This window comes from Zosterops lateralis (genome assembly GCF_965231275.1).
Source record: "Zosterops lateralis genome assembly, chromosome: 33".
In the NCBI taxonomy this organism is placed as follows: domain Eukaryota; kingdom Metazoa; phylum Chordata; class Aves; order Passeriformes; family Zosteropidae; genus Zosterops; species Zosterops lateralis.
In genome coordinates, this window is record NC_139793.1 from 594,041 (window position 1) to 621,042 (window position 27,002).

Below are 27,002 nucleotides of genomic sequence, written 5' to 3' on the forward strand. Positions count from 1 at the left end.
GCAAGTTTCTGAGCAGCCAGCTCTTGCTGTTGGTGGCTGAGGATGCTGAGTGCTGGAGTCCTGCCAGGACCCAGCCATTCCCCTCAGCCAGTGACCCCTGGAAAATGGGCTTTGAGCTGTCCTGTTTAGGCCCCAGCTTGCTGGGATTCTGATAGGGGCAGCATCTCACAGTCACTTGCTCTGCATTTGTGTCTACAGAACATGGAGGCAGAGGCACAAGCAGAGCTGTCTGTGTTCCCCAGTGACATCATGGGAGTGAAGAGGAGAGACACAGAACAGATCAGACAACTTCAAGACCACTGGAACATCTATTGGCTGAGGCGCCATCTAAAAAACCAGGTGAGTGGAGGAGTGGCAGCCACTCCACTCATGGAAGTGTCTCCTTCTTCTTCTTCCTCACAGAACTTCGGTGAGGAACTTCAGTCAGAGATGCAGCAACCCCAGGCTAGGATCAGGACACCAGATGAGAGGCTGGAGGGAGAAATGAAGGTTCCAGGAGGAAGAGAAGAAAGAATTCTTCTCCCTGGGGAGCAAGAGGCTCTAGAAAAACCAGTGAGTTAAAGAGCCATAGCCACTGCAGTCACCAACCTGGTGCTTTCTGCCCTTCTTGCCTTTCCCCAGCAGAGCAGCAGGGGCTGGGGTGATGCCTCTGAGTGCCCTCCTGCTCCAGTGTCTGTCACAGCCACTCTGAAGGACACTCCCTGCTGGGCTGAATCTCAGCTGCTGCCCTGGACAGGGGACTAGTGCTTTGGCCTTTTGGCCAGCAGTCATGGGAAGGCATTCCTGCTGGCCTCTTCCTGCTCTCCTTGTTTCTTGAGGGGTTCTTGCAGGTGAACACAGTGACCCAGATGGATCTTGAAAGAAGCTGTCTGTATCCCTTGTGAATCTGGTCTCTCCCTTTCCTCACAGTCCATGACTCTTGGCTGACAGGAACAAGCTGCACTCTCTGACTGCTTTGTTCTCTTTGACTCCAGGTGGGAGTGTTGACATCTGGCCTGGCAGCCTGAAGAAATTTCCATCAAGGGACTGGCAGCGAGGAGCCCCGAGATTCCTGCGAGGACCAGAAACTGTCCCAGGCAGAAGCGCTGCCAGTTGGACATGTTCTGAAGATGGGGGAGAGAAAGAGGACTCCATGGGAGGAGGTAGAACATCTGAACAAGGAGCTGCAAGTGTGTCTGCAGCCCTTGGAGGGGGAAAAGAGTCCTCGGGAGAAATGGAATGGTCAGTTGGGCAGTCATCCTTAAGAAAATCCATGCAAATGGATTTTGAAAGAAAATGGAAAACGAATCTGGCCATGACATTGAGTAAAACCAGCCTTTGGGATTGTCCCATCCAGTTAGAGAAGTGAACATCAGAAAAAACCCATGGCAGAGCCCTGCATGTGGCTGACAGCACCTCCCTAAGGGCTTGCATTTGAAATGGGATCTGGGGCTAATCTCTGCCAGCCACTTTTCTGACACAAACTCCTTTGTTGTCTCAGATCTCCACAGGCTCTTCTGTTGCACCTGCAGCAGCAGCAGCAGCAGCAGCAGTGTCACCTAAAGGAGCCTTTGCTGCCCCAGCTCAGAAGTGGAGCCCGGGCAGTTGGTTCCTCTCCAGCAGTGACACAGCTGCTGCTCAGCAACAGGAGGTGGAGGATGACTCCCTGGAGCTCCTGAGTACGTCTGGTGTCTTTCTTCTCTGAGGGACAGTGTACTGTGTGCACGTGTCAGCACAGCTGCACCAAATGATCCTCCTCACTGGGGTGTCCCAGGGGCATTTAGGGCTCCCCACAGGAAATGTTGTGCTCCAAGGCAGCAAGAGAGTGCTCTGGGTGTTGCTGCTGCCTCTGAGGGCAGCTTGGACGTGCTGGGCTTTGCCTGAGCTTCCCTGTCTGCTGAAGGCAGAAGCAGGGCTTGTTCTTGCATCAGCACAAGGCTGTGACCTAGGAAATGATGTGGTCAAGTCCTGTGTGCTAGTGGCTAAACTGGATAGAATGGTTAGCTTTCTAAATTCTCCTTAGACTCCTGACTTCTCACCCATCCCCAGAGCAAAACACTTCACAGAATTTCTTTGGCTTTGGCATTTTGTTTCTTGGTTGTGGTTTTGGTTTTAGTTTGGGTTTTTTTCTGGATTTTTTTGGGTAGAGTTTTTTCTCTGTCCTGAAGGAGCTCTTCTGCCCCATGTGTCTTACTGGTGTCATTTTTATGACTGTTTTTAATACCACTACTACATCTATGGGTATTTTATGAGAATATTATATATTTTTGTCAGTGAGAACTCCTTTGAAAGAACATCAGGTGACAGCAGAAACAGAGAGCCAGATGTGTTCTTTTTGTGCCCCTGTGTAAAGGACAGATAATTTTATCACAATCTGTATTTAATATCCTAGTTTTGTTCTTAGAAAGATGTGTCCAAGAAACACATCCCTGGGGCTTGATCAGATCAAAGTGCACTGTAGGCATTTCTCAGGAGCAAGCCTCCAGCCCCTCTGCTGTATATTCCTCAGATCCATGGCACTTTTCCATCCCTGATTCCCAGTCATTCCCATGACTGTTAGAATGCTGCCCATTGACCCAAGCCCTGCTCAGATCAGTCTCGAGGAACACACATCAAGTCCTCTGTGACTCTGCAGCACAAGTCATTGAATCTGCTTCTTGCCCAGAAGAGCTGCCAGTGCTGTGCTCTCAGATAAGACCTGGGGGGGCTGAGAATAGAGCCCAGGTGACTCTGTGTCTCCCATCCCCTGTTGGCACAAAAAGGGCCTTGATGTGCACCTGGGTGTGTCTGAGCTCAGAGCCAATCCTGCTGTGTCCTGAATGGGGTCCCCGGCTTGGAAGGGGCTGGGTGTGGCCGTGCCTTCTTGCCATGGCTTGTCAGGGCTGGTACTGGGGCTTTGGCAGCTTTGTTGTGGTGGCTGCCCTGGCCCTGAGGGCCGGTGTGAGTGCAGAGGCTGGAGCCTTGCTGAGCTGGGAGAGTCCCGCTGCCGCCCGGCCGCTGCAGCGCGGAGCTGCCCCGAGGCAGCAGCCCCTGCTCTGGGCCGGCTCCTGCATGGCCTGGGCTGGGCTCAGCCAGGGGCAGCATCTCCTCTGGGCAGCTGTCTGTGTCCCGCCAGCCCCTGAGGAGGGAGCACTGCTGTCCTTGCTGCCCTTGCCCACCGCGGGAAGATGGGCACGTGTGCGGGGCTGAGAGGGCCAGTGCAATGGCAGGGACTGATCCCTGCTTTCAGGGGGAGGAGGAGCACTGTGCTTCTCCACCTGGGCCACGGCCAAGGGCGTCTTCCAGATCATCCTGCTCATCACGGCTCAGGCTCCTGCTGCTGCTGGAGGCCCCCTTGGCATTGCTTACAGCATCAGCTGCTTTGCTTTACAAAGGGAAAGGCATTCTCTTGGCCAACTGCTGCAAGGTGGAGAAGGTGCCCTCCTCTCCTGGGAATGCATCTCCCTCTGCTTTGTTTTCTGTCAAGAGATCTCTTCAAAGGCCTGTGGAAAATCAGGCTCTGTGCTGGCCTGCTTGTACTGCAGAGCTGCCTGTCTTGTTGTGCTTGTTGGTGTTACCCAGCTGAGCACAAAGGACTCAGAAGGCCAGACTGTACAGCCCCAGTGGGGCTGCCTTTTGTATCTCTTGCATGGTGGGATCTCTGCTTTCAAGTGAGCATCTTGCATTTTGTTTCCCTCAGGGAAAATGGTGAACATGGAGAATCCCCGGAGGAAATACATTGAACTGGAAAATGTTGGCAGAGGGTGAGTCCAACTACAGTTTGTTCTACACAGTCATGGGGCAGGTGATTTGCTGCTGGAATATCTACCAAGTGTGAAGTCAGGCACTTTGAAGCTGCAAACATCTTCAGACACTGGGTTAGTCTGCCCCATGTCTCAGTACCAGCCAGAATTTGTAAGTGTGGTCAGGAGGCATTGTCAAAGACACTTGTATTTCATTGCCAGAAACAGCAACCTACCCCCAGCCACAGCAGTGAGATAACAGTTCTCAGGAATATTCCTTCCCAAGTGTTTGCTGAAGGAAATAGTCTGTGCTCAGGATAAAAACTGCCCCGTTTAGAAACTGAAACTCAAGATGAAAGAATCACCTGGCCTTTTGAGCTGAGGCACTAAAGCCCAGTGCTTCAGGAACAGGCCCAGTGCCCATGCACTGGAGAGGAAAATGCATCATCTGCCTTCTGGCAGAGCCCTCCTGCATGCTGCAGGTTTGAGGCATTTCCAGCAGACATCTCCTGTCTGGGCTGGCTTTCACTCCAAGGTCTAAATGGCTTCTCCTTTCTTTGCTGCTCTTTTGTTTCTAGGGGTTTTGGAGATGTTTGCAGAGCGGTCGACACTGCCACAGGAGGAGAGGTAAATGTCAAGAGCCCCTGCAGATCCTGCTGCTCTCCAGGGCTTTCCTCTCTTGTGTCAGCTGGGGCTGGAGCTGTGGCTAGAGCTGTGCTGCAGAGGCACAAGAAGCACAGAGTGGTGCCAGCCTGCCAAGTGCATTTGGGACAGTCTTCGTCCTGCTCAGCTGCCAGGAGGAAGGCAAGGAGGGCAGCAGTTCCTTTCAGAGAAGGACGCTCTCCCTGACTCTCAATTGCTCCAACAAAGGTGGTGCCTTAGAGCATCTCACTGCTCTCTGGGCCGACGGCTTCAGAGTGCTGAATTCTCATTTCTGGCTGCCAGCAAATACATCTGAATGTTCCTGGCAGTTCCTCAGCCACCTGCAGTGCTGCACGTGGGAACTGCACGTAGGGAGAGATCTGCAAGGCCTCCCTAAAAGCCCCAAGCCCTGCCTGTAGCCCAAGATGTATCCACAGAGTAGCAAGGCACACTTTACTTCTTCTGAAGTGCAGACAGAGAAACAGAGAGTGTGCTCAGAACTTTGGGGGTGATAGTTGAGACATGATTGCTAACAAGTGGACAAGGCAAAACGTCAGTGGCCACGTGTCCTGTAAGTGGCCCCCAAAGGAGCCGAGAAATGAGCTGTTGGAATGTCACTTCCTAATTACTCCTAATTTGTCTAATCCCAAGGCACTTTGGCAAGGCTCACCTGTGTCATTGCTAAATCACTCATCCCATGTGTGCTGTGGTCTCGTGCCACCAACTTCTAAAGTTGCTGATTTTCAATGTCATTCTAGGTGGCCATCAAGAAAATGGATATTCAGGGACTCATGATGGAGGACATTCTTACAGAAATCAGAGTCCTGAGGATGAACACGAGTCCCCAGATTGTAAATTATTTAGACAGGTGAGTGATCATGGTCTCATCCCATGAAGGTTTGTTTACCTACTAAAAGCATGCAAGGTTAAAAACCCACTTTGGACAGTGGCAGAAAAGAGAGCTGGTAATTACTGGGTAATTATTATTTCTCTCCTCATCTCCAGTGGATGGGAAGAGACTATATTTTGTCTGCATGAGTCTTCCCTGGCTTTCAAACACATAGTTAAAAAACTGTTCAAAAACCTGCATCAACCCTACCATACTAAGTCAATACCCTGTAAGGTCACTGCTTCCATGTTGTTACAGGATTGATTTTTAAGGTTTCTTTAATGCTGATGAAGCATTCTAGAGAGGATTTCCCATTGGATTGTTGCCCCTCTATTCCATGGCTGTCCATGCCAGGAACACTAGGTGCTTATTTCCAGAAATACCCTGTGGGACAGGTTTTCATCTTGGCTGTTACTAAACTGCACTTTTTGCCTGCTGGCCATCTAAAACATCTCCTTTTTCACAGATGTGCTGTTCTCCTTGAATGTGCACAGACTGCAAACAATGCCCAGCCTGGAGGGAATGTCTATTCCTTTCATTCTGTCCTTGTCACAAAGGGATCCAGAAACAAGAATCAAGCAAAGAAACCAACACATGCATGTTCACTGCATGGCCTTGTTTCCTTCTTTCAGCTACCTTGTGCGTGAAGAACTCTGGCTGGTGATGGAGTTCATGGATGGAGGCACTCTGTTCGACGCTGTCAAGGAGACCTACATGACAGAAGACGAAATTGCTGTCGTCAGTCGGGAGGTCAGTCAGGGATCCCAGCTGTGCTTCCCAGGGCTGGGGCAGGACTGTCTGGGAAAGGGGCTCACAACAGGAGCCATTCCATGGGCCAGGCTTTGTTTCTGTGTCGCTGGAATGCTCTGGGCAAGCAAGAGCATCCCATGTGAACTGCCTGCCAGTGCCCCTGTACTCACTGCACTCTGTTCTTGTCCTCTTCTCTCCTGCTGTTGCATTCTCACTCTGGCTCTTGGATTTGCTCTTCTCCATCTTACCTCTCTAAACTTTGGCCTGCCTTGCATTCCTTGCCTGTAAAAGCAAAGGTGGTGATGGCAGCATTTGAAAGGAACAGCAAAGAAAAAAGAGAGACTCATTTCTCTCAGTGCTCAGCTGAAAAGGTTAGCCATGCAGCCAAAATGCTCTTGACTTGTGAGCACATCCACTGCAGGAGCATCATCCTGGCTGGTTTGCAGGGCAGAGTCTACACCTGCAGTTGCTATTCTCTTTGACAAGCTGACATGCCTTTCTTTAGAAGGGTGCTGCTCTGCCAGTGTTGCAGCAGCAAGCTCTTCCTCTCAATGGCACTGTGTTCTGCCATTCCTCCCCATTCCCCTGGAGAGGGAATCTTGGAGAGCTGTTTCCTTTCTTGTGTGATGAAATCCCATCCCTGATTTTTGCCCTCCTGTTTCTGGTTTCTCTCTCAGTGCCTCCAAGGACTGAATTACCTCCACTCCCACCACGTGATGCACCGAGACTTGAAGAGCCCCAACATCCTCCTCAGGACCGATGGCTCTGTCAAGCTGTGTCAGTATATTCTTGGTCAGGTGCAGCAGTCCAGGGATAGGGGGGTGTGGGGCTGCTTTGGAGTGACTGCCAGCTCCCCAAAAATGGTGCTGGTGGCAGTGCAGGGAGCCCTGCTGTGAGCTGACCACAGGGTTGCAACATGCACAGACCTACGGCAGGGAACAAGCAGTCCAGAGTGGCATTGCTCTGTGTGTGTCCCTTCCAGAGAGAGGGAGCTACAAGTCTAAAGCTTCAGGGGAACAAAAGCCACTGCTGGAGGCAGTGTAAAAAATGTGGGGATTTTGGAAGTAGCCAATGCCATATTTCCTTGGCTAAAGTCCTGAGGAAAGAGAGCAGGGACTGTTGCAGGAGATTCAACAGCACATTCTCCAACTTCTACTGGGCAATTCTTTTGCTTGCTTTCCTAATTGCACAGGATTCAAATCAAAACAGTCTTTTGCTTTCTTCCCAGCTGATTTTGGCTTGTCTGCTCTACTCACCCCTGAGCAGAGTAGACGCAGCTCAGAGGTCGGCAGTTACTGGTGGAGAGCACCTGAGCTGGTGAAAGGTCACCCATATGGCCCCAAAATTGACATCTGGGCCTTTGGGATTGTGGCCATTGAAATGGCGGAAGGAGAACCTCCCTACTCTAATGAAACTCCTCGCTCGGTAAGGTGTAAATACTCTCTGATCCTGCTGTCTTTCTCCCCCAGCCCACCTTCTGTGTGCCATTGGACAAAATCCCATTGCCATCTGCTGGAACTACTTCCACCATGGTCCCTTTCTGAAAATGTCCCTGCAGCACATCAGCATCTGCTGGAGTTTTGGTTGCATCACTGGGGGAACTCAAGCCTTACCCCACACAAACAATCTCCCTTCTCAGACAACATTTGGCTTTGGCTTAGAAGTCGTTCCAGCTCTTTTGGCCACATAGATGGCCCCACTAACAGGAAACAACCATCTTAGAACTACTGTTCTCTTTCCTGAAATGAAGGGAAGAAACCCAAACCCAACCAAGTTTCTAAAAGAGTGGTTTGGAGAGAAGAAACAAACAAAAAGCTTGATGACTTTTGTTTGATGGCAGCTGTGCTTTAGGGACCAACAAGCACTGCCGAGATGCTTTGCATGTAATAATCCTTGGAAATAGTAGAGTGAGTTAATAGAGCAAAGTCCCTCTTCCAAATAGCCTGCCAAGCTGGTCAGGTGCATCCTCAGAGAAGCAAAGGGGCTTTTGCTGATGTAGTTTCCACTAACAAGGTCAGTCAATGAAATCAGCTGCCAAGGCAAGATCTGCTGCATGTTGGAAAAGCTGTGGCTGCCTCGGGCTTTGGGTTTTTTGTTGGTCCAGGAAAGTCCTCTCTGCCTCTGTGCCACGGCAGAAACTGCCACTGCAGAGTGCAGCTTGAACAATGGGATGTGGGAGAGCAGTTCCAGAGGTGAAAGAAGCAGCTGAGAGACTGGTGTTTCCTTCTTCTCCAGGCTCAGCTCCTGATAGCCACCAAAGGGACCCCAGAGCTGCAGCAGCCCAAGCTCCTCTCCCCTTTGCTGCGGGACTTCCTGAGCTGCTGCCTGCAGACAGACGAGGCGCGGCGCTGATCTGCCCAGGAGCTGCTGCAGGTAAAATGCCAAGGGGCTGCAGGGAAACAGTGTCCCAGGGATGGGCTCCTCCTCCACTCAAGTGCAAGGCATCAGATGAGCCCCCTCCTCCTCACCTCCACTCTTGGTGCTGTTCAAATGAAAACAGCCAGGAGTCCTAGACTGGGCTGGGCTGGCAGGGACCTGGAAAGCTCATCTGGTCCAAGTGCCCTGCAGTGAGCAGGGGCATCTTGAAAGAGATCAGGATGCTCAGATCTGAAATCTTTCCAGGGCTAGGGCACTTAGCAGCTCTTGCAGCAAACTCTGGCACTCTTGTCCCACTGTAGGTCCTTAGACCTACTCTGACTCAATCACCTTTTCATTTAAAAAATATTTCCCTGCCTTTGAGGCTCTAATCTTGGAAAGTATTGGCTTATTGTTGTTTTTTTTTCCTTTGTGCAGCATCCATTTGTAACACTGGCGAAGCCGACCTCCAGCCTGGTGCCACTGATCATGATGGTGAAGGAGTGGAAGGAGGAGAGAAGAATAAGACACCACCATTAGAAATGTTTACTCCATCACCAGTCCAGAGAATTATTAGACAGTAGGATTATAGTTAGGAATTGTAGTTCAGATTCTAGTGAAGGACTGTAGCACAGGATTTTAGTGTAGGATACTAGCATCGATTGTAAACAAATAAATTTTCTGAAATCTCAACTCCTTTCAAAGATTCCCCTCCTTCTGAGCCTCTGAGAAAGCTCAACATTTCCTTCTCAACTTAGAGGCGGAAAATGACATTGAGGGCTTCCTTGGTACGGTTAGAAAGTGGGGAAGGCTTCAGTCTTCCTCTCCAGACCACAGTGCCTTTGGAATGTGGCCCACTGGCTGGGTTTTACCCAGCTGTGGCACTTGTGTTTGAGGCAGAAAGGGCAGTGGCATTTGCAGGCAGAAGCAAAGGACGAGTGGGGCAGCCCAAACACCCTGTGCATCTGCAGGCCTTGAGCTCTGACTGGAGAGCATTTGAGTTCCTGCCCCTTGGATTTGTATCCCTAAGTGCAGTCTCTGTGTGTGGAGGAGAGTTTTGCCCCAGTGAGAAAGCAGCAAGGTCAGGGAGGCTGCTGGGAAAGGCGCAGAGCTGGTGCAGAGCTGTCAGCGGGCGCCAGGTGAGAGCAGGCCCCGCCTTGGCCAGGCTGGAGCCCCAGCAGAGCCCTGGCAGAGGCCGGAGCAGCCTGAGCCTGGGCAGGGGCAGGCTGGAAGGAGGCCCTTGGAGCTGCAAGAGGCAGCAGCCCGGCCCTGGGGGCCTCTTGGTGGCCCCGGTCGAATGCTGCGCTCTCAGAGCCCAGCTGGCAGCCGGCTGCTCCCGAGGGGAAGCGCAGCCGTGCCGGGCACAGCACAGACTGGTGGCATTGGCCGCCCGCAGTCTGCACAGGAGGAGAGAAAGGCGCAGCACTCTGGGCCAGGGCTGCAGGCCTGCCTGAGGATTCCTACTCTTGTGCCGCCTGCCCTGGCACTCCTGGCAAAGGTGAGCAGTGTGTGCAGCACTCTGGGCACAGGGAGGGAGCCGGGCTGCTCCGCAGGCTCCAGCACAGGGCAGCGTCCTTCAGGCACGGCGCTTCTGCCTCCCGGGGGAACCGAGGCCAGCGCGAGGCAGGGACAGCTTGGCAGGTCACATCTGCAGCACAAAAGGGCCTCACACAGCTCTGCCAGGAAGCGCCTGCACTCCTGGAGCTCTGCACTCCAGGGCCAGAGCAAAGGGGTGAAATGCAGAGTGCTCTGCAGAAATATTCAGGGGCACCAGCCCAGCCTGATTTGTGCTCTCTGGCACACAGCAAGCGCTGTGCAACACAGCCCTGAGCTGCTGGGAGAGAGGTGTTAGAAAGGAGCCAGCTCTTGGATGAAATTAAATGGGGACAAAGTCATCAAAGCAAAAGAGAACTGTTTCTTTGTAAGGATTCACCTGAGCTGGGTGTGTATCTCGCTCTCCCAAGAGCCAAACACACACACAACACACACTCACACAGAATGCTGCTTTTCATTCCCTTGCCCAGCCCAGGGTGAACCGTGTCCCCTTTCCCTTTGGCTGGGTACTAGGGAACTTATATTCTCTCCCCAGCGCCTCCTTTTCTGTCCCCTCCCCTCTTATCCTACTTCCCTTTTAGTCTGGTCTTCAACCTGGCCCCTCTCCCAGCTCACAGCAACACCCAACAAATTAACTAGAACAAACACAAACCCTAAATAACCTCCAGAAAAAACAACTTCCCTTCTTTTTTCTAATAACCTATCAGGTGCAGCAAAATATGACCTCCTATCTCACTGAGGGAATGGGGATGAGCCTGTGCCTTGTGCTTGAGCAGTGAACTGATTTGGAAGGGAGCAGAAGGGTTTCAGGAGGCAATTGGGGTTTTCTTTCTGAATTACTGAAGGAAAGACACAAGGTGGCTTCAGACAGCAAAAACATTTTCACAGTAAAATGAGGAAATGCTTGTGAGCAATTCCCAGAGAAGGAAGGTCTTGAGAAAATGTTGAGCTGGAACAAATCATGAATTCCCTTTGCATTAACAGACAGTGTTGAGCCCTCTATTCCCCCAGTGCAGTGACTGATGTGTGCAAGTGGCTACCTTAGCCTTGAGAATAGAGTAGTCCTCCTAAGAAGGAAGCTGGAAAACTACTGGTAGGGGAAGAAAGTGGTTGTAGGAGGCTCTTGAGCATCAGAGGAGAATTGGAGGAATGGGATGTTCCCCAAATGACCACCAGAGACCCTCAAGATGATAGCATAGGGTTAAATTGATTTCTGAAGTAGCAAGGGCCCGAAAACAGGGGATTGCCTCTACTATAACCAGGATGCTATTCCATGCTATTGTTTTAACTAAATGAAGTATAAAGCATAACTTTGCACAGGTGGTAGGGGGAGAGAAAGGGGTAACCCTGGTAGAACGCACAGGCTCTAAAAGAATAAAGTTAAGTCAGGGGATCTGTACTGATATAATCATTAGTGTGACACATGCTAGAATTGTCAATTGTAATATCAGTTTGGTAATGAAATATGATTATTTTCTCCAACCAGAATCTTGATCAAGAATCACGCAGACTATTGTTCCTCAGGATGGAATCAATGGAACAATGGGGTTTAATGATTAACACGAATCCTTATTTAACAAGAAAGGTATAAAATTGTATTCATTTTAGCATGTTGGTGAGCCCAAATTTTGGGTCATCAGAACTGGACGCTCAGCTCCCAGAGCTCTGAAATAAAGCACCGCATACAATTTCGTGATTGTGTGTTCTTTCCCCAGCTAACAGGTCTAGGGGCTGGGAGAGGCGGGGTGGCCGGGAAAAGGTTGTGTTGGTGCCGGATCAGGGGGTGCAGGGGGGTCTCAGGGCAGGGCAAAGGGGTAAAAGGGCACCTGGGTTCTCAGGAATGGGGGTGCAGGGGGGTCTCAGGGTCAGGGAAATGGGGAGCAGGGACTTGGAGAGGTAGAAGGGAGTTCCAGGGAGTCCTTGAGCCCAAGAAAGGAAAGTTCAGGGTTTCCCAAAAAAGCGGGGACCAGGGTGGGGACACTCAGAGTGTTTGGGAAGGGAGAGTTCAGGGGGTCTCTGGTTTTGAAGAAAGGTGGGGCTGGGGGCTGGGAAAGGCAGGAATGGGGGTCCAAGGCATTCCACGCCATCCCAAAGTCAAGCACATGGGAAGTCTGGAGGGTGGGAGCCATGGGATGGCCGGGAAAAGGGGAGCAGGGGGTGCTGGTGTTCAGAAATGGGGGATTCAGTGGGTCCCTGTGCAGGATAAGGGGAGCAGGGGGTGCTGGTGCTCAGAAATGGGGGATTCAGTGGGTCCCTGTGCAGGATAAGGGGAGCAGGGGGGTCCCGGGGCCGGGAATGGCGGGTCAGGGTCCCGGGGCCGGGGGTCCCACTCCCCCTGGCCCCCCCAGGAGCGCCCCCAGCCCCAGCCTTAGGGCCATCCCGCTGCTCCTGCTCACTCCCAGCAGGATCCCTGTAGGATCCCAGTACAGCCCAGTCACTCCCACTCCTGGCATTCCCCCCGAGCCCCCGGGGATCCGGGGCATTCCTGGTGGCCACGGCGCTGCCCAGGTCACCAAGAGGCGCCGGGAACAGGAGGAGATCCAGGCTGAGGAATTGACAAATGCCCTGGGGCACTCCTGCCTGGAATGGCTCCGGAAATGTGTCAGATATGGGCGGGAGGCACTGGAGCATAAAGGGGGGGAGGGCAGAATTCCCGTGGGAATGTGGGATTGGGAAATGTGGGATTTGGGAGGGCAAAATTTGAGAACATGGGAATTCCCGTGGGATCTCCAAGGATGGACCCCACTGCTGTCCCATTCCCATGGGAACTCTGTAGCTGGATCTCACTGCCATCCCATTCCCATGGAATTCCACGGGCAGATCCCATCCCCATCCCACTGCCAGGGAAGCTCCAGTCCAGATCCCCCCCAAACCCATCCTGGGGGTCGCCCTGTTCTTTGCCCTCCCCACCCCCCACAAGACTCCTGGGGGTCCCCCCATGACCCCCCCGGCCCCCCCAAACTCCTCCTGGGTCCCCCCTCATCCCCCCACGGGGATTCCTGGGAGTCCCCCCGTGTCCCCTCCCCCAGGACTTTGGGGGTCCCCCCGACCTGTCCGTGCCCCTCCCCCGTTTCTGCCCCCCTGTGATGGTGGGGGGTGGGGGCCGAGTGCTGGTGCCCCCCTGCCTGCAGCAGATCCAGCGCTGGGGGCACTGCAGGGGCTCCCTGGCCATTTGGGCTCCCCTGGGATTTGGGGTGACCCCCCGGGCCCCAGGATCTCCCTGAACACGCTGACGCTGCCCGGGCACAGTGAGAAGGTTCAGACCCGGCTCGGGGTCCCAGCTCTGTCACCGGCCCCGCCCAAAGACCCCCAAACCCTCCCGGGACCCCCAAATCCCCCCTGGGACCCCCAAATCCCCCCTTGGACCCCCAAACCCTTTCGGGACCCCCAAATCCCCCCTGAGACCCCCAAATCCTCTTTGGGACACCCAAACCCTCCCGGGACCCCCAGCCCACCCCGGGGCTCCGCTGCCAGAATCACCGGGAGTGGTGTTGCCCTTTGAAGGGGAGTTTTCCTGGGAACTTGGGGCTGAACTGGGGGACCCTCGGGGGGTCCAGATCCCCCTGGGACCCCTCTCCCCCCCCCTTCCCTCTGTTCCCCCCAAACTTACTCTGCCCCGAGCTCGTCTGGGAGTGACCCGGCCCTGCCCCAGCGTGCCCCGGCCGGGAGGAGGAGGAGGAAGAGGAGGGACAGAGGAGGAGGAAGAGGAGGAGCAGCAAGAGGAAGAGAAGGCAGAGGAAGCCCCACGTGTGTTCAGCGGTCTTTATCTCCAGCTCCTTCGGCCCGGGACGGTCAGCCCCATCCCGCAGGTGCCCGGGGAGGGGGAGCTCACCCCAAATATCCCGGGTTTGGGCTCCCTGGGCTTGGGGTTTTTGGGGGGATGTTTGGAGCTGGCAGGGCTCCAAAGGCGAGGCGCAGATGGCCCTCGGGGGGACATGGGGGGTCCCCGGGAGGTGCTTTTGTTTGTTTTTGTTTGGTTGGGTTTGGGTTTGGGTTTGGTTTGGTTTTGTTTGGGGTTTTTTTCGGGTTTTTTTGTTTGTTTGTTTGGGTTGGGTTGTTGTTTTTTTGGGGGGAAGGAGGTTTATTAGTAACCACACACCCCTGTGTGGTTCCAGTTTCTCTGGCACTCCCAGTATGAGCCAAGTCGTTCCCAATTATTCCCCAGTATGGTACATTTTGCCCCCAGCAGGGTCCCAGTTGCTACCAGTTCCTCCTTCTTTTGTCTGCTGTGTTCCCAGTTCTCCCAGTTACCCCTAGAAAACCCCCATCACTCCCAGTATGATGCCAGTCTCTCCCAGCAGGGCCCCAGTCACTCACAATTGGTCCCAGTTCCCACCAGCACATTCCCAGTGGCCCCCAGTGTAGTCCCAGTCACAACTTGCATGGTCTCAGGTACTCCCAGTATATCCCAGTTGCCCTTGTAGTCATTGCCCGGCACTCCCAGTTCCCTCAGCATGGTTCAGTTGCCCCCAGTTTTATCCCAGTCCCTGCCAGTACCTCCCAGTTGTCACCAGTATGCATCCTGTCATTCCCAGTTGCTCCCAGTGTGTTCCCAGTTGATTCTCAGGATGGCTCTGGTAGCTCCCAGTAACCCCAGTCAGGGTCCCATCACAGAATCACAGAATGTGTAGGTTGGAAGAGACCTTCAAGATCATCGAGTCCAACCCAGCCCTGACACCTCAACTGGATCATGGCATCGAGTGCCACATCCAGTCTCTTCTTAAACACATCCAGGGATGGTGACTCCACCACCTCCCCAGGCAGACTATTCCAGTATTTAATCACTCTTTCCGTGAAAAACTTCTTCCTACTATCCAACCTATATTTCCCTTGTCACAGCTGAAGACTGTGTCCTGTCCTTCTGTCAGTTGCTGCCTGCACAAAGAGACCAACCCCCAGCTGTCTGCAACCCCCCTTCAGGAAGCTGTAGAGAGTGATAAGGTCATCTCTGAGTCTCCTTTTCTCCAGGCTAAACACCCCCAGCTCCCTCAGTCATTCTTCCTCTGGCTTGTTTTCCAAGCCCCTCACCAGCCTCGTTGCCTCCTCTGGACACGTTCAAGCGTCTCAAGGTCCTTCCTAAACTGAGGGGCTAGAACTGGACACAGCACTCAAGGTGTGGCCTCACCAGTGCTGAGTCCAGGTGAAGAATGAGCTCCCTGCTCCTGCTGGCCACACCATTCCTGATCCAGGCCAGGGGCCATTGGCCCTCTTGGCCACCTGGGCACACTGCAGGCTCATGTTCAGCCGCTGCTGACCAGAACCCCCAGGTCCCTTTCTGCCTGGGCACTGTCCAGCCACACCATCCCCAGCCTAGAGCACTGCAGGGGTTATTGTGGCCAAAGTGCAGGACTTGGCACTTGGACTCATTAAACTCCATCTTGTTGCACTCTGCCCACCCATCCAACCATTCCAGGTCTCTCTGCAGAGCCCTCCCACCTGCCAACAGATCAACAAATGTCCCCAGCTTAGTGTCATCTACAAATTTACTAATGAAAGACTCAATACCCGCATCCATGTTGTCAGTACAAATACTGAACAGAGCTGGCCCCAGCACAGACCCCTGAGGAACACCCCTGGTGACTGTCCCCAGCTGGATGCAGCACCATTCCCCACCACTCTCTGGGCCTGGCCATGCAGCCAGTTCCTAACCCAGCAAAGAGTGCTCCTGTCCAAGCCCCGGGCTGCCAGCTTATCCAGGAGTGTGCTGTGGGAGACAGTGCCAAAGGCCTTGCTGAAGTCCAAACAGACATCCAGAGCCCTTCCTGCATCCACCAGGCAGGTCACCTGGTCATCAAAGGAGACCAGGTTGGTCAAACACGACCCACCCCTCCTAAACCCGTGCTGGCTGGCTCTGACACCCTGGCCATCCTGTAGGTGCTGTGTGATGACACTCAATATAAACTGCTCCATTACCTTTACTGGGTACTGAGGTCAGGCTGACTGGTCTATAATTACTGGGATCCTCCTTCCCACCCTTCTTGTGAATGGGTGTCACATTGGCAGCTTCCAGTCACCTGGAACCTCAGCAGTGAGCCAGGACTGTTGATAAATGATGGAGAGTGGCTTCACAAGCTCATCTGCCAGCTCCCTCCTCACCCTGGGGTGGATCCCATCTCGGCCCAGAGATTGATGAACATCCAAGTGGCTCAGCAGTTCTCTGACTGCATCCTCCTAGATAACAGAGGCACCTTTCTGTTCCCTGACACCACCTACCAGCCCAGGAGGGCAGTTGTCCCAAAGGCAAGTTGTCTTCCCACTGAAAACTGAGGCAAAGAAGGCATTAAGCACTTCTGCCTGCTCCTCATCTGCAGTAACTAAGTTCCTACCCCTATCCAATAAAGAGCAAAGGCTGGCCTTACCTTACCTTTCCTTTTACCATTATTGTATTTATAGAAACATTTTTTATTATCCTTAAGAGAAGTCACCATTTTGAGCTCAGACTGACCTTTGGCCTCCCTAATATTTTCCTACATGCTCTAACAATCCCCTTAAATACTTCCTGAGGGACCTGACCCTCCTTCCAAAGATGATACATCCTCTTTTTATTCCTGAGTTCATCCAAAACCTTTTTGCCCATCCAGGCTGGGCATTAGCCTCGTTGACTCATCTTTCGGCACACAGGGACAGTCTGTTCCTGTGCCCTCAAAATCTCTGTTTTGAAGAACACCCAGCTTTCCTGAACTCCTTTGTTCTTAAGGGCTGCTTCCCAAGGAACTCTCTGAATAAGTCTCCTAAATAGGCCAAAGTCTGCCCTCTGGAAGTCCAGTGAAAGAGTCCTATTGATGTACATCCTGATTTCACTAAATATCAAGAACTCTATAATTTCATGATCACTCTTCCCCAGTCGTCCTCCAACCACCACATCTCCCACCAGCCCATCTCTATTTGTGAACAACAGATCCAACATAGTCTCTCCCCTGGTGGGCTCACCTACCAGCTGTGACAAAAAGTTATCATCCATGCACTCTAAAAATTTCCTGGACTGCCTCATTTCTGCTGTATTAAGTTCCCAGCAGATGTCTGGCAGGTTGAAGTCACCTACAAGAACAAGGGCTGATGATCCTGAAACATTCTTTGGCTGATGATAGAATAAGTTGTCCACTTCTTCCTCCTGGTTGGGTGGATGATAACAGACTCCCAGTAGGATGTCAGCCTTGTTGGCTCTCCCCTTAATTCTCACCCATAGCCATTCAACTGAATCTTCATTTGTTTCAATACCTATTGCATCATAAGCCTTCTTAATATAAAGGGCCACCCCTCCACCTCTTCTCCCTTTCCTGTCTCTTCTGAAGGGCCTGTAGCCATGGAGTGCAGTGCTCCAGCTGTGTGAGTCATCCCACCACGTTTCTGTGATGGTGACTACATCACAGCTTTGCTGTTGCCCCATGAGCTCCAGCTCCTCCTGTTTGTTACCCATGCTACGTGCATTGGTGTACGTGCCCTTCAGTTGGGCTACTGATTTCAGCCCTAACTCAGGCTTAGCACCCTTGGGTCTGCTTCCAGGCAGCCCAGCTGCATCCCCTTCCCCCTTCAAACCTAGTTTAAAGCTCTGTCAATGAGGTCAGCCAGTTCCTGAGCTAAGAACCTTCTACCCTTAACAGAGAAGGAACCACGAGGTTGAGCACTCCCTGAATTCACAGCCCCCCACCCATGGGATCATCACCCCCCATCCCACAGGTGACCAGGGAGGGGGAGCTGGACCCAGATATCCTGGGGGGTCCCTGGGTTGGGTTTTTTTGGAGGGGATGTTTGGAGAATGGAGAACTCTTAAGGTGAGTGGAAAATGCCCCTTGGGGGGACATTGGGGGGTCCCAGTGGCAGCTGCTGGCAGAGGCAGCCTGGAGGAGCAGAGCCCTGTGTCCCCCAGGAGCCCAAAGTGGGGAGCCCAGAGAGGGGGGAGCGCCGCGATTGGCAGGACCCTCAACAGCCTGGAGAGGGGCAGGGGGGACTCCTTGGACCCCCTGCACCCCAAAGCAGAGAATGAGGGGAGAAGGGACCATGGGATCCCTAAAACCTCCATCATCCCTGTGAGGAGATGGAAAAGGGGGGAAGTTCTCATATTCCTGGGACTCCCAGCAGCCGGAGGAGGGCAGGGACCCAGTAGATGGGGGATTCCCTGGAACAAGTCTGACCTCCAGCAGCTGGGACAGGGGGAACCCCTGAACACCAAAGGGGAGAGACCAGAGACAGGGAACTCCTGGGAGGCATTTTCAGGGCTGAATGTTGATGTTTGGGAGGTTTTTCTGGACCCCAGATGGGCAGTGACCTCTAGAGATGGACTTGGGCAAAACCTTAAACTCAATGTGCTCATCCCTTGTTTTCACCCCAAATCAGGACATCCCATTCCAAAACATTGGCCAAGTGGAGGAGGAGGCTGCAAGGAAGAGGAAAATGTCCCAGGACAGCCAGGCAGGTGAGGAGGAAGTCAGTGCCCCTTTCCCCCTCTCTCCTGCTCCATCTCCCAGCCCAGCATGGCCCCCAGTTGCAGGACAATCCCACTGCCAACACTGTCCTGACAGGGATAGACTGGGGGGATCCTCTTCCCCTTCCCTCTGGCACGGAGGCAAATCCCATCCTCTCCTTGTCCTTCCTCCCCCAGACAAGGAGCTGAGGTTGGAGACCAGGGAGGACAAATCCCCACACCAGAACCTCATAGATGAGGCCATTTTGAGCAGCTCCACAGTGCAAGAATCCAATGGGGAAGAAAAGCCCCGAAGATCCCGCAGGAGGAGGGGCTCCAAACCCATCCCAGGGTGCTCTGAGGAGGAAAGATTCACCCTGAGCCGAGAAGGTGGACAGAGCTTCAGCCGGGGCTCTGAGCTGGTCCATGAGCAGCTTGATGATGGGGAGAAGCCCCACAAGTGCTTGGAGTGTGGGAAGAGCTTCAGCTGCAGGTCCCAACTGATCAGCCACCAGAGGATCCACACTGGAGAGAGGCCCTATGAATTTTCTGAGTGTGGGAAGAGTTTTCAGACCAGCTCCCATCTCCTCAGGCACGAGCACATTCACACTGATGAGAGGCCCTTCCGCTGCCCCGACTGCAGGAAGGGCTTCAAGCAAAACTCCCATCTCATCACCCACCAGAGCATCCACACTGGGGAGAGGCCCCACGAGTGTGGGGAATGTAGGATGAGCTTCACCCAGAGATCCAGCCTGATCCGCCACCAGAGGATCCACACCAGGGAAAGGCCCTACAAGTGTGAGCAATGTGGGAAGAGCTTCAGCCAGCGCTCCCACTTGATCAGCCACCAGAACAGCCACGCTGAGAAAAGGCCATACAAATGTGGGGAATGTGGGAAGGGCTTCAACCGGAGGTCCCAGCTGATCATCCACCAAATGAGCCACACTGGGGAGAGGCCCTATGAGTGTTCTGAGTGTGGGAAGAGGTTTCAGACCAGCTCCGATCTCCTCAAGCACCAGCACATTCACACTGATGAGAGGCCCTTCCGCTGCCCTGCCTGCAGGAAGGGCTTCAAGCAAAACTCCCACCTCGTCACCCACCAGCGCATCCACACTGGGGAGAGGCCCCACGAGTGTGGGGAATGTGGGAAGAGCTTCTCAGACAGGTCTAACTTGACCCGACACCAACGGAGCCATCAGTAAAGGGGAGCCCTGTGTGTGCCCCAACTGTGGGAAGAGCTTCCTGCACTGCTCCAACTCCATCCCCCACTGGATGACCCCCATTGGGAAGAGCCCTGGTGACCCACATTCACTGTAATCTCCTTTGGGAAGACACTGGTGGTCCTTTTGTTTGGTTGTACCTAGTATTCTTTTGATTGATCTCCATCCCTTTAAAATAGACAAATTTGGATAAAAATCAATAAACTCATCAATGGCATCTATAGGCTCACTTTTTTCTAGTGTTTCAAGGGAATCTGGGATTCAGAGAGATACTTTGGAGCATTTGGGGGTGTGGGGGGTATTTGGTGTAATTTTCTCCATGTCTTGGTGCTCAAAGGGACCAAGGGGGTTTTATTTGTCACCTCACAACCTCTCAATGCCACTCGAAACAACTTAATCCCACACTAAAATTACTGGATTCCACAGCCCCTCAGATTGGGATGGTGTTAGAAGGGGATTGGGCAATGTGGGATGCAAATAAGGAGGTGTCAGATGGACAGCAGGTCTGGTGGGAGGGGTGGAGGGTGTTTGGGAGGTGTGAAATGGAGGAAATAGGGGTCTTGATGTCCAGCAGGGGTTGTATGGGATAGGGATAGGACTGGGGAGGTGGGGTGGGGTCTGGATTGAGACAGCCAAAGGCTGGGGATGATGAAAGGAGGGAGAGCCAATTACTGAGCGAGTTCTTGGATATTTCACATTCCTGAAAAGATTTTGGGGTATCCCACATTTCTGAGGTGTTTTGGGGCACTCCTCAGCTCTTGGGGGGTTTCCTGAGAGCAGTTCCCTGCAGCCCCATTGCCAGGGGTGGCTGCCTTGGGCACCAGCTCAGAGCTGCAGCCACAGTCCATTGCCTCGGTGCTGGAGAGCAGAGAAATGATGAATGGCCCCAGACATCTCCAGGGTGTGTTTGCGGCCCAGGGCAAGTTCTCTGTAGGTGGGGCGGTCACTGCCCCAGCCCCAGCCACTGCAGCCTCTGCTCCAGCCCCAAAGTGGCTAACAAGCCCCTGGCACCCCAAAAACCCCACCTGTGAGAGGGGCCAGAGCAGGTGAGGCTGTGACACAGGTGTGACACTGACACATCCCACGGCCCCAGAGCTCCCAGCAGCTGAGATGGTGCTGGATCCAAGGGGGACTGTGAATCTCTCTCTCCCTCTCCCTCTTCTCCTGACTTCCTCTTCTAAAAATTTGGAGAACTATAAGTTGGACAGGTCAGAGTTTTCTCAGTCAGTGCTGTGTGAAGTGATTTACTGGAATTCCGTGCTGCTTTAAGATTTCTCAACTATATCATTGCCTGATGTTTGCAACTAAAATTTGTTCTCTACCCTGGTGAGAAGTTTGTTGTTTTCTCCCATGTGCCCCCTGAGGGGATCGAGGTACCTCAAGTCCCTTTCCAACAGGGGCCGAGCCAGCTTGGGGCACAGCAGCAGGATCTGCAGTGCTGAGCAAGGCCTGCCTTGGCTGGAGGGAGCAGAAAGGCCAAGCCCTGAGCCCAGGCCTGGCACAGCAGGGCCTGTCCCTCCCGGCTGCCTCGGGGCTCTTTGTGGGGCAGTGGGATGGCAGGGGCAGCAAGGCCAAATGTCATCAAACTGCAAGCCCTGCCAGCCTCCTCAGGGAGGGGCCAGGGTGGAGCAAAGTGCAGGCCCTGAAAGGAAAGTTCCTCCTGTGGGGCCTCCAGAGGCGCTGCCAGAGCCCAGGGGACAAAGGGCTGGATGCCTGTGGCCCTGCCAGCCCTGCCCAGCCCTTGGCCATGTGTCCTGCAGGCTGTGCCCCCTGTGCGTGCTGCTGCTGTGCCCTGGCCGGCTGCACACGCCCATCTCGCTGTCCCCCCCAGCATTTCCCAGCCCAGTATTTCTGTGCCCTCCCTGGGCTCCCTGCACCCAGCGCTGCCGGCTCCTGGCACACAGAGCCAGGCCAGGAGCCCACCCTGCCAAGGGCCTTTGGAGCAGCCTGGTGCCTGCCATGGCTCCTGACCTCAGCAGCTGCTCCTGGGATGCTTCCATGGAACCCGAGCACAGCAACGCTGCTGGGCATTGGCCCTGCTGAGGCTCACACACTCTCAGGGCACATTCCCTGCCTGTAGGATTCGTGCCTGACCCAAGCCCTGCACTTGTGGCTCCAGCATTGCTTTCCAACAAGAACAGGAGAAGGCAAACTGTGTGTAGCTCATGGTATTTTACAGTGTCTAAAACTCACTAAGCCATCGGTCTTAGAGGTGAGATCCATTTGGAATGAATGGGATGGAGAAGTAGTGCAAGATAGAAAACCGGAGCATCTTGGATTGTTTCTTTCCATTTCCATTTCACTTCTGGAAAGCTGTTTCAATTTTTCAGGAATCTTCTCCACAGTCTCGCCTGCTCTTTTCAAGAACCTTTCCTGGAGAATGAGGTCAAACTTTTGTCACAAGATGTGCCACCAACTGCAGCTTCTCTTGGCTTTCCACACCATGAGTGCAGCACAACTCTGGCAGCAAAGCAGGTCAAATATTTGGAGAACCTTACAACTTGTCCATTTTTTTCCTGTTGGGCTGAGGAGCTGTGCCATTGGTGAGGTTTTCATTGTTACTGTTCTACCCTAAGAAAACATGACAGGGTATCTGGAGTTGTTAGAGAATACAAGCCTGGCTGAATGCAGAGAAAGAATCTCCAGAGGCTGCAGCCACAAGTGGAGAGTTGTGTGATAATCATTCCAACATCCCCATGGACATCTTGATAGTGATCTAGAACATGAAAATGGACTGACAGAGGTTTTTTTGTGTTCAGTTTAGATTATTCTACATCTCATGCATTGATCTAAATCAAGAGCACAATCAGTTCATGATAACCACCAGAACAAGCTGAACCTCTCCAAATAGATGACTGAAAGAATCTGAAAAAGAGAAATTCAAAAGGAGAATGACTCAGTGAACTTGGTCTGGAAAAAGGGTCATTTTTTCTAATCATTTCTGATCCATTCCCTCTGCATTTTTCTTTCTGAAAAAGACCATTTTCCTTCCAGATGCCTCATGAAATGAGAAGCCTGAGCTTGTGGAAGTGCCTGAAAGATGCCCTGTTCCTCTGCAGGGACACTCAGGCTGCAACAGGAGCCTGAGCCCTGTCTTGGGGAGGCTCCTGGGAGCTGGAATTGGTGGCGTGCTGGGAGAGGAGGAGCAGGGGGAGAAGGATGGGCGCTGCTGTGTGGCAGGAGCAGGAGGTTTGGGCCGCAGGACATTCTGCCTGCGCCGCTGCCCCGCAATGGGCGGCCGTGCCCGGGGCTCTGGGCCTGGCCCCGCCTGCGCTGAGCTCCCGACACTGCGGGAGCTGCCTGGGCTGGGCTCAGGTTCCCGCTGGCCCTGGGCAGCAGGCTGGGCTCCAGCTGGGATCAGCAGCAGCTGCAAATACCTCTGCCCATCTCCACTTGCTGCTGCTGCTGCTTGGAGGAAGCAATGAAGGGAGTCAAGGAGTTCTGGTTTCTCTTTCTCCTGGTGGATTATTTTTCATTTTATTTGACATTGCAGAGGGAATTTCTGTGATGGCCTCTGCCAGTTGATTCTATTTCAGCAGCAGCAGCAGCAACAGGGTTGTGTTTGAGTGCTGCAAATGTGGCCTGTGTGGCTTTAATTCTCCTCAGCTTTGTGCTCAGGGACTTGTGAACATTTGGAGATCTGCTACTCATGATGCCAGAGTTTCCTATCATAAAACCACCTCTGGGTGCCACTGATCAAAAAAGGCAATTGCAGTTTTACTGATAAAATTCAAGTGGCCACCAGAAGAGGGGCAAGAGCAGCCATGATCCACAATTGCCAAGGCAAAGGCAGCAGCACCTCCTGCTGTCACCTCAGGGTGAGTAAAACAGTGCTGAAAACAGCGCTGGAAGCCGATCCTTTTTTCTCTGCAGGCTGGGTCAGGGCAGCACAGGCGTGCCCTGAGCAATCAGGGCTGTTGGTGGGTGATTGTTGCTCTAGTGCCGAATTGTGGTGGACAAAGGCCTTGGAAGGCGAGGCAGGAGCAGGTGGGAAGGGGCCGGCGCTGCTGCTGCTCCTGCCCGGGAGCCCCGGCTGGGCCGGGCCGGCGCCCGCTGCGCTGCGGCTCCTGCTGCTGCCAGAGCCGGGCGGGACTCGGGGACAGGGAATGGACACGGGGGGACACCAAAAGCCTGCGGGGCTGCGGGGATGTTGGCGCTGGGGCCAGCGCCAGCACGGAGCTTCAGCCGCAATGAAACCCGAGGGAAAGGCTGGGGAAAGGCTCCATTGCAGCCTTTCTTTCCTCAGGGCTGGGAAGGGACCGAAATGAAAGGAGAACAAGCAGGGCCCGACCCCTCCTCCTTTGGGAGGAGCCCCATTGCTGGGGCTGTGAGGGGCCATGAGGGGCTGTGAGGGGCCATGAGGGGCTGTGAGGAGCCCTGAGAAGCCAGGAGAGGTTCTGTGGGGCCATGAAGGGCCATGAGGGGCCATGAGGGGCCAGGAGAGGTTCTGTGGGACCATGAAGGGCTGTGAGGGGCCATGAGGAGCCTCAGCCCTGGCAGGAGGGGGGTCCCACCATGTCCCCAGGGCAGGGCAGCCCTGAGGGGCCGCCAGTGCAGACGTGGCAGCAGAGCGGGCTTGGGGCACCTCCGGGAGGGGATGAGACCCTTCCCCAGCTCCAAACCACACCAAACCCACCATTAACTGGATTTTCCATCTTTAGAATCCACTGACTACTTGAAATTGACTGTACAGTTTAATCTTGGTGGGAAAACCAAGGGAATTTTCCCAGTGAGTGACATCCAGACATGCTTAATAATATCTAAGATTTAAAAGTCTTACCAATGAAAAGTAATACTAATAAATAACAATAACAAGAAATAAACTCACAAATCCCAACACCCAGCACCACACCAAAATGACAAACCTCATTTTTCTTTACTGCCACAGGGTTCATGAAAACAAATCCTATTAACTTTCTCCACCTCACATTTTCCCCACCAGATAAATGAGGCTATTTGTCAGGTTTAATACATGTTACAATTGAGACCTGGAGGGAAGAACGGGGAGACACTACCAATTTCCATGTCAAACCCAGCAGGCCAACTCCAAAGTGGAGAGAATAAAATGGAATGGGGACAGGGGCTGGTCAGATGTTCCTCTAAAGGATCCCAAAATCACCTCCAAGTGAACAGGAGGGGGAAATAAATCCCTATGAACCACCGTGTGTGTTCAGGGACTCAGCTGTGAGGAGCTGGACATGGACAGAGGCATCTGGAACAGTTCTGTCCTCAGGCTGAGCTCTCCACCCCTGCCCTGAAGTCAATCAAGTGCTTTCCCAGAGGGTTCCATGGTTGCCAACCACCCCTCCAGATGCATCTCACAGGAGCACAGAACCTCTTTTTCAAGATCAGGAGAGCAGAAAAAAATGACAAGAGATGCCCAATTAAACTCTGTTTAAAAACCTGGGAAATACAAAACAGTTGAACTTTGAAGCCCAGAGCTAATGTGTGGCATTTTGAGAGGCTTCCAATTTTCTACATTTTTCCTTGAACTGTTAAACTTGACTTTATCTTTGCCTCCTCTTGCACCAAAGGAGCCTCATTGCACCAGCCAGGAAGGCAAAGCTCATTCCTGGCCCTGGCTGGTGCTGTCCCTGCAGCATTTCCATCCCTCCCGGGGCCTCTTCCCTCAGGGTCCCCAGCAGCAGCTGCTGGAGCAGCACATGGAAGCTGCAGATGGAAGTGCTGCCCAGCCCAGGCTGAAGCTACAAAAGGATCCTGCTGACAGGAACCCCAAGATTCCCTCCCAGGGGCCCTGCAGACACTTCCCCATCTCTTCTGTCTGCTCCATGCAGACATTGCAGGGGACATCCTGTCTCTCCTTTGGGGCAGGGCCAGGAGCCAAAATTCACACTCCAAATTATGGATTCTGTCCCATTTCTGCATCTGCTGAGATGGGCTCCAGCATTATCCAGAGAAACTCACTGTACTTCATCCTCCAGCTTGAAAACCCAGCCCTTGGAAAGGGTTTTTATAAGGACCACAAGTCATAATCCAAATAAGATTAATTTTAACCTGTTACCCTTCATTCTCTGTGGTAGATTCGTCTATTCTATGCCATGAAACACATCTTCAATTCGACTGCAAGGAATGGGTCTGAAGCCTGCAGTACCAGAACAAAACAAAGCCAGCCAGATTTCCTTATGAAAACTGGAAGACATAAAAATAGTAAATGTGTTTTTCTCTTCAAAACATTTTTCAAGTTAACATAACATGTACACAATAAAGCAAATTCACACTGTGTGAGTGTTTTAAAAATGGTCAAGCAAGGGCTATTTTTTGATGAAGGGTTATTTCTACTACCAAATCAACTAGTTCAAGTTGAAGACGAATTGAACTTGGCGTTTAAAACCTGCCCATGATGCCTACACAGGGTGTTTGCTGACTCCTCGTGGCCTGTGAGGAGCAACTGGAGAACAAGAGCTGGCCCAGAGGAGACAGGACATGTGGGTGCAGAGGAGATGCAGCACTTGAGAACAGCTTTCTGTTGGCTACTTAGGATTTTTTGAATAAAAACTATTGAATCTCAACTCGCTTGCAAGTTTCCCTTCTTTCCGGGTGTGATTCAGGTGCCTGGAGCAATGTGATGGGCAGCAGGCCCAGCGTGGCCGAGAGCTGAGCCCCAGCAGAGCCCTGGCAGAGCCCAGAGCAGCCTCAGCAGCCCCAGAGCCCGGCTGGAAGGAGGCACTTGGAGCAGGGAGTGGCAGCAGCCCGGCCCTGGGTGCCTCTCCCTGGGACAGGACTCACCAGCCTATCCTGGAACCAATCTGGGTGTGGGCTGCTCCCGAAGGGAATGGTGGCCGTGCTGTGGAATGTGCAGCCTGGGGGGATTTGGCCATCCCGAGTCTCCACCGGGGCAGAGCAGGGAGAACAGTGCAGTGGTGCTGTCACTGCTGAGGACACCTGCCCTTCTGCCAACCCTGTTGTGGCTCCTGGGGGAGCTGGGAGTGCTGCAGCCCTGTGGGCAGAGGGGCAGAGAGCCAGGCTGCTCCACAGGCTGAGGACAGCCTTTAAATAACAAAGCAATGGGAAAATCTTTCCAGGGTGTGAGCAGCTTCAGCTCCGAAACATGTTTTTGTTTGTAAAAATAGACTAGTACTAAATAAATGAATGAAATAGATTTCATTCATAATTCAGATGAATTTCATCCTTTTGCAAGCTTCTAATCCCCTTCCTCAAGGGTAATTTTCTTTACTCACTCACTTTCAAATAGTTAGAAGGGAGTTAAGTACGCAGGAGAACTCAAAAGTTCCTGTTTCAAAGGGAAGCAGCCACCACTGCAGGAAACCTGAATTGCCCCCAGGCACGTGTGTGCATTTGAAGGGTGAGGGGGTGCTGTGACAGAGATCTCACACAACTTCTAAGGCTATGAGAAACCCACAAGTGGCAAAGTATCATTGTGGGTCAACTCCTGCTGAAATTCCATTCCCCCACAGCTTAAAAATGGGCAGGCAGGGCTGGACTCTGGCAGGGTTCAGTTTTGAGTGCCT

General features: G+C 53.0%; 3 protein-coding genes across 3 annotated transcripts in view; 2 read left to right on the forward strand and 1 right to left on the reverse strand.

Annotated features, from left to right (window-relative positions):
* LOC310921264 (olfactory receptor 14A16-like) overlaps positions 1–27,002 on the reverse strand; it is a gene marked incomplete at both ends in the record, with an annotated part of 496,219 nt that overhangs the window by 176,856 nt on the left and 292,361 nt on the right. The window lies entirely within an intron of this gene.
* LOC310921147 (serine/threonine-protein kinase PAK 1-like) lies at positions 1,594–8,877 on the forward strand (the record flags this gene model as incomplete). Its single annotated transcript, XM_083881258.1, has 6 exons — positions 1,594–1,658; positions 3,659–3,722; positions 4,280–4,328; positions 5,102–5,211; positions 5,865–5,982; positions 8,776–8,877. The coding sequence occupies exons 2-6, from the start codon at positions 3,664–3,666 to the stop codon at positions 8,875–8,877; spliced, it is 438 nt and encodes a 145-aa protein (XP_083737384.1). The 5' UTR covers positions 1,594–1,658; positions 3,659–3,663.
* LOC310921148 (uncharacterized protein) lies at positions 18,081–24,462 on the forward strand (the record flags this gene model as incomplete). Its single annotated transcript, XM_083881259.1, has 3 exons — positions 18,081–18,304; positions 18,491–19,174; positions 24,455–24,462. Exons 1-3 carry the CDS (start codon positions 18,166–18,168, stop codon positions 24,460–24,462), a joined length of 831 nt encoding a protein of 276 aa, XP_083737385.1. The 5' UTR covers positions 18,081–18,165.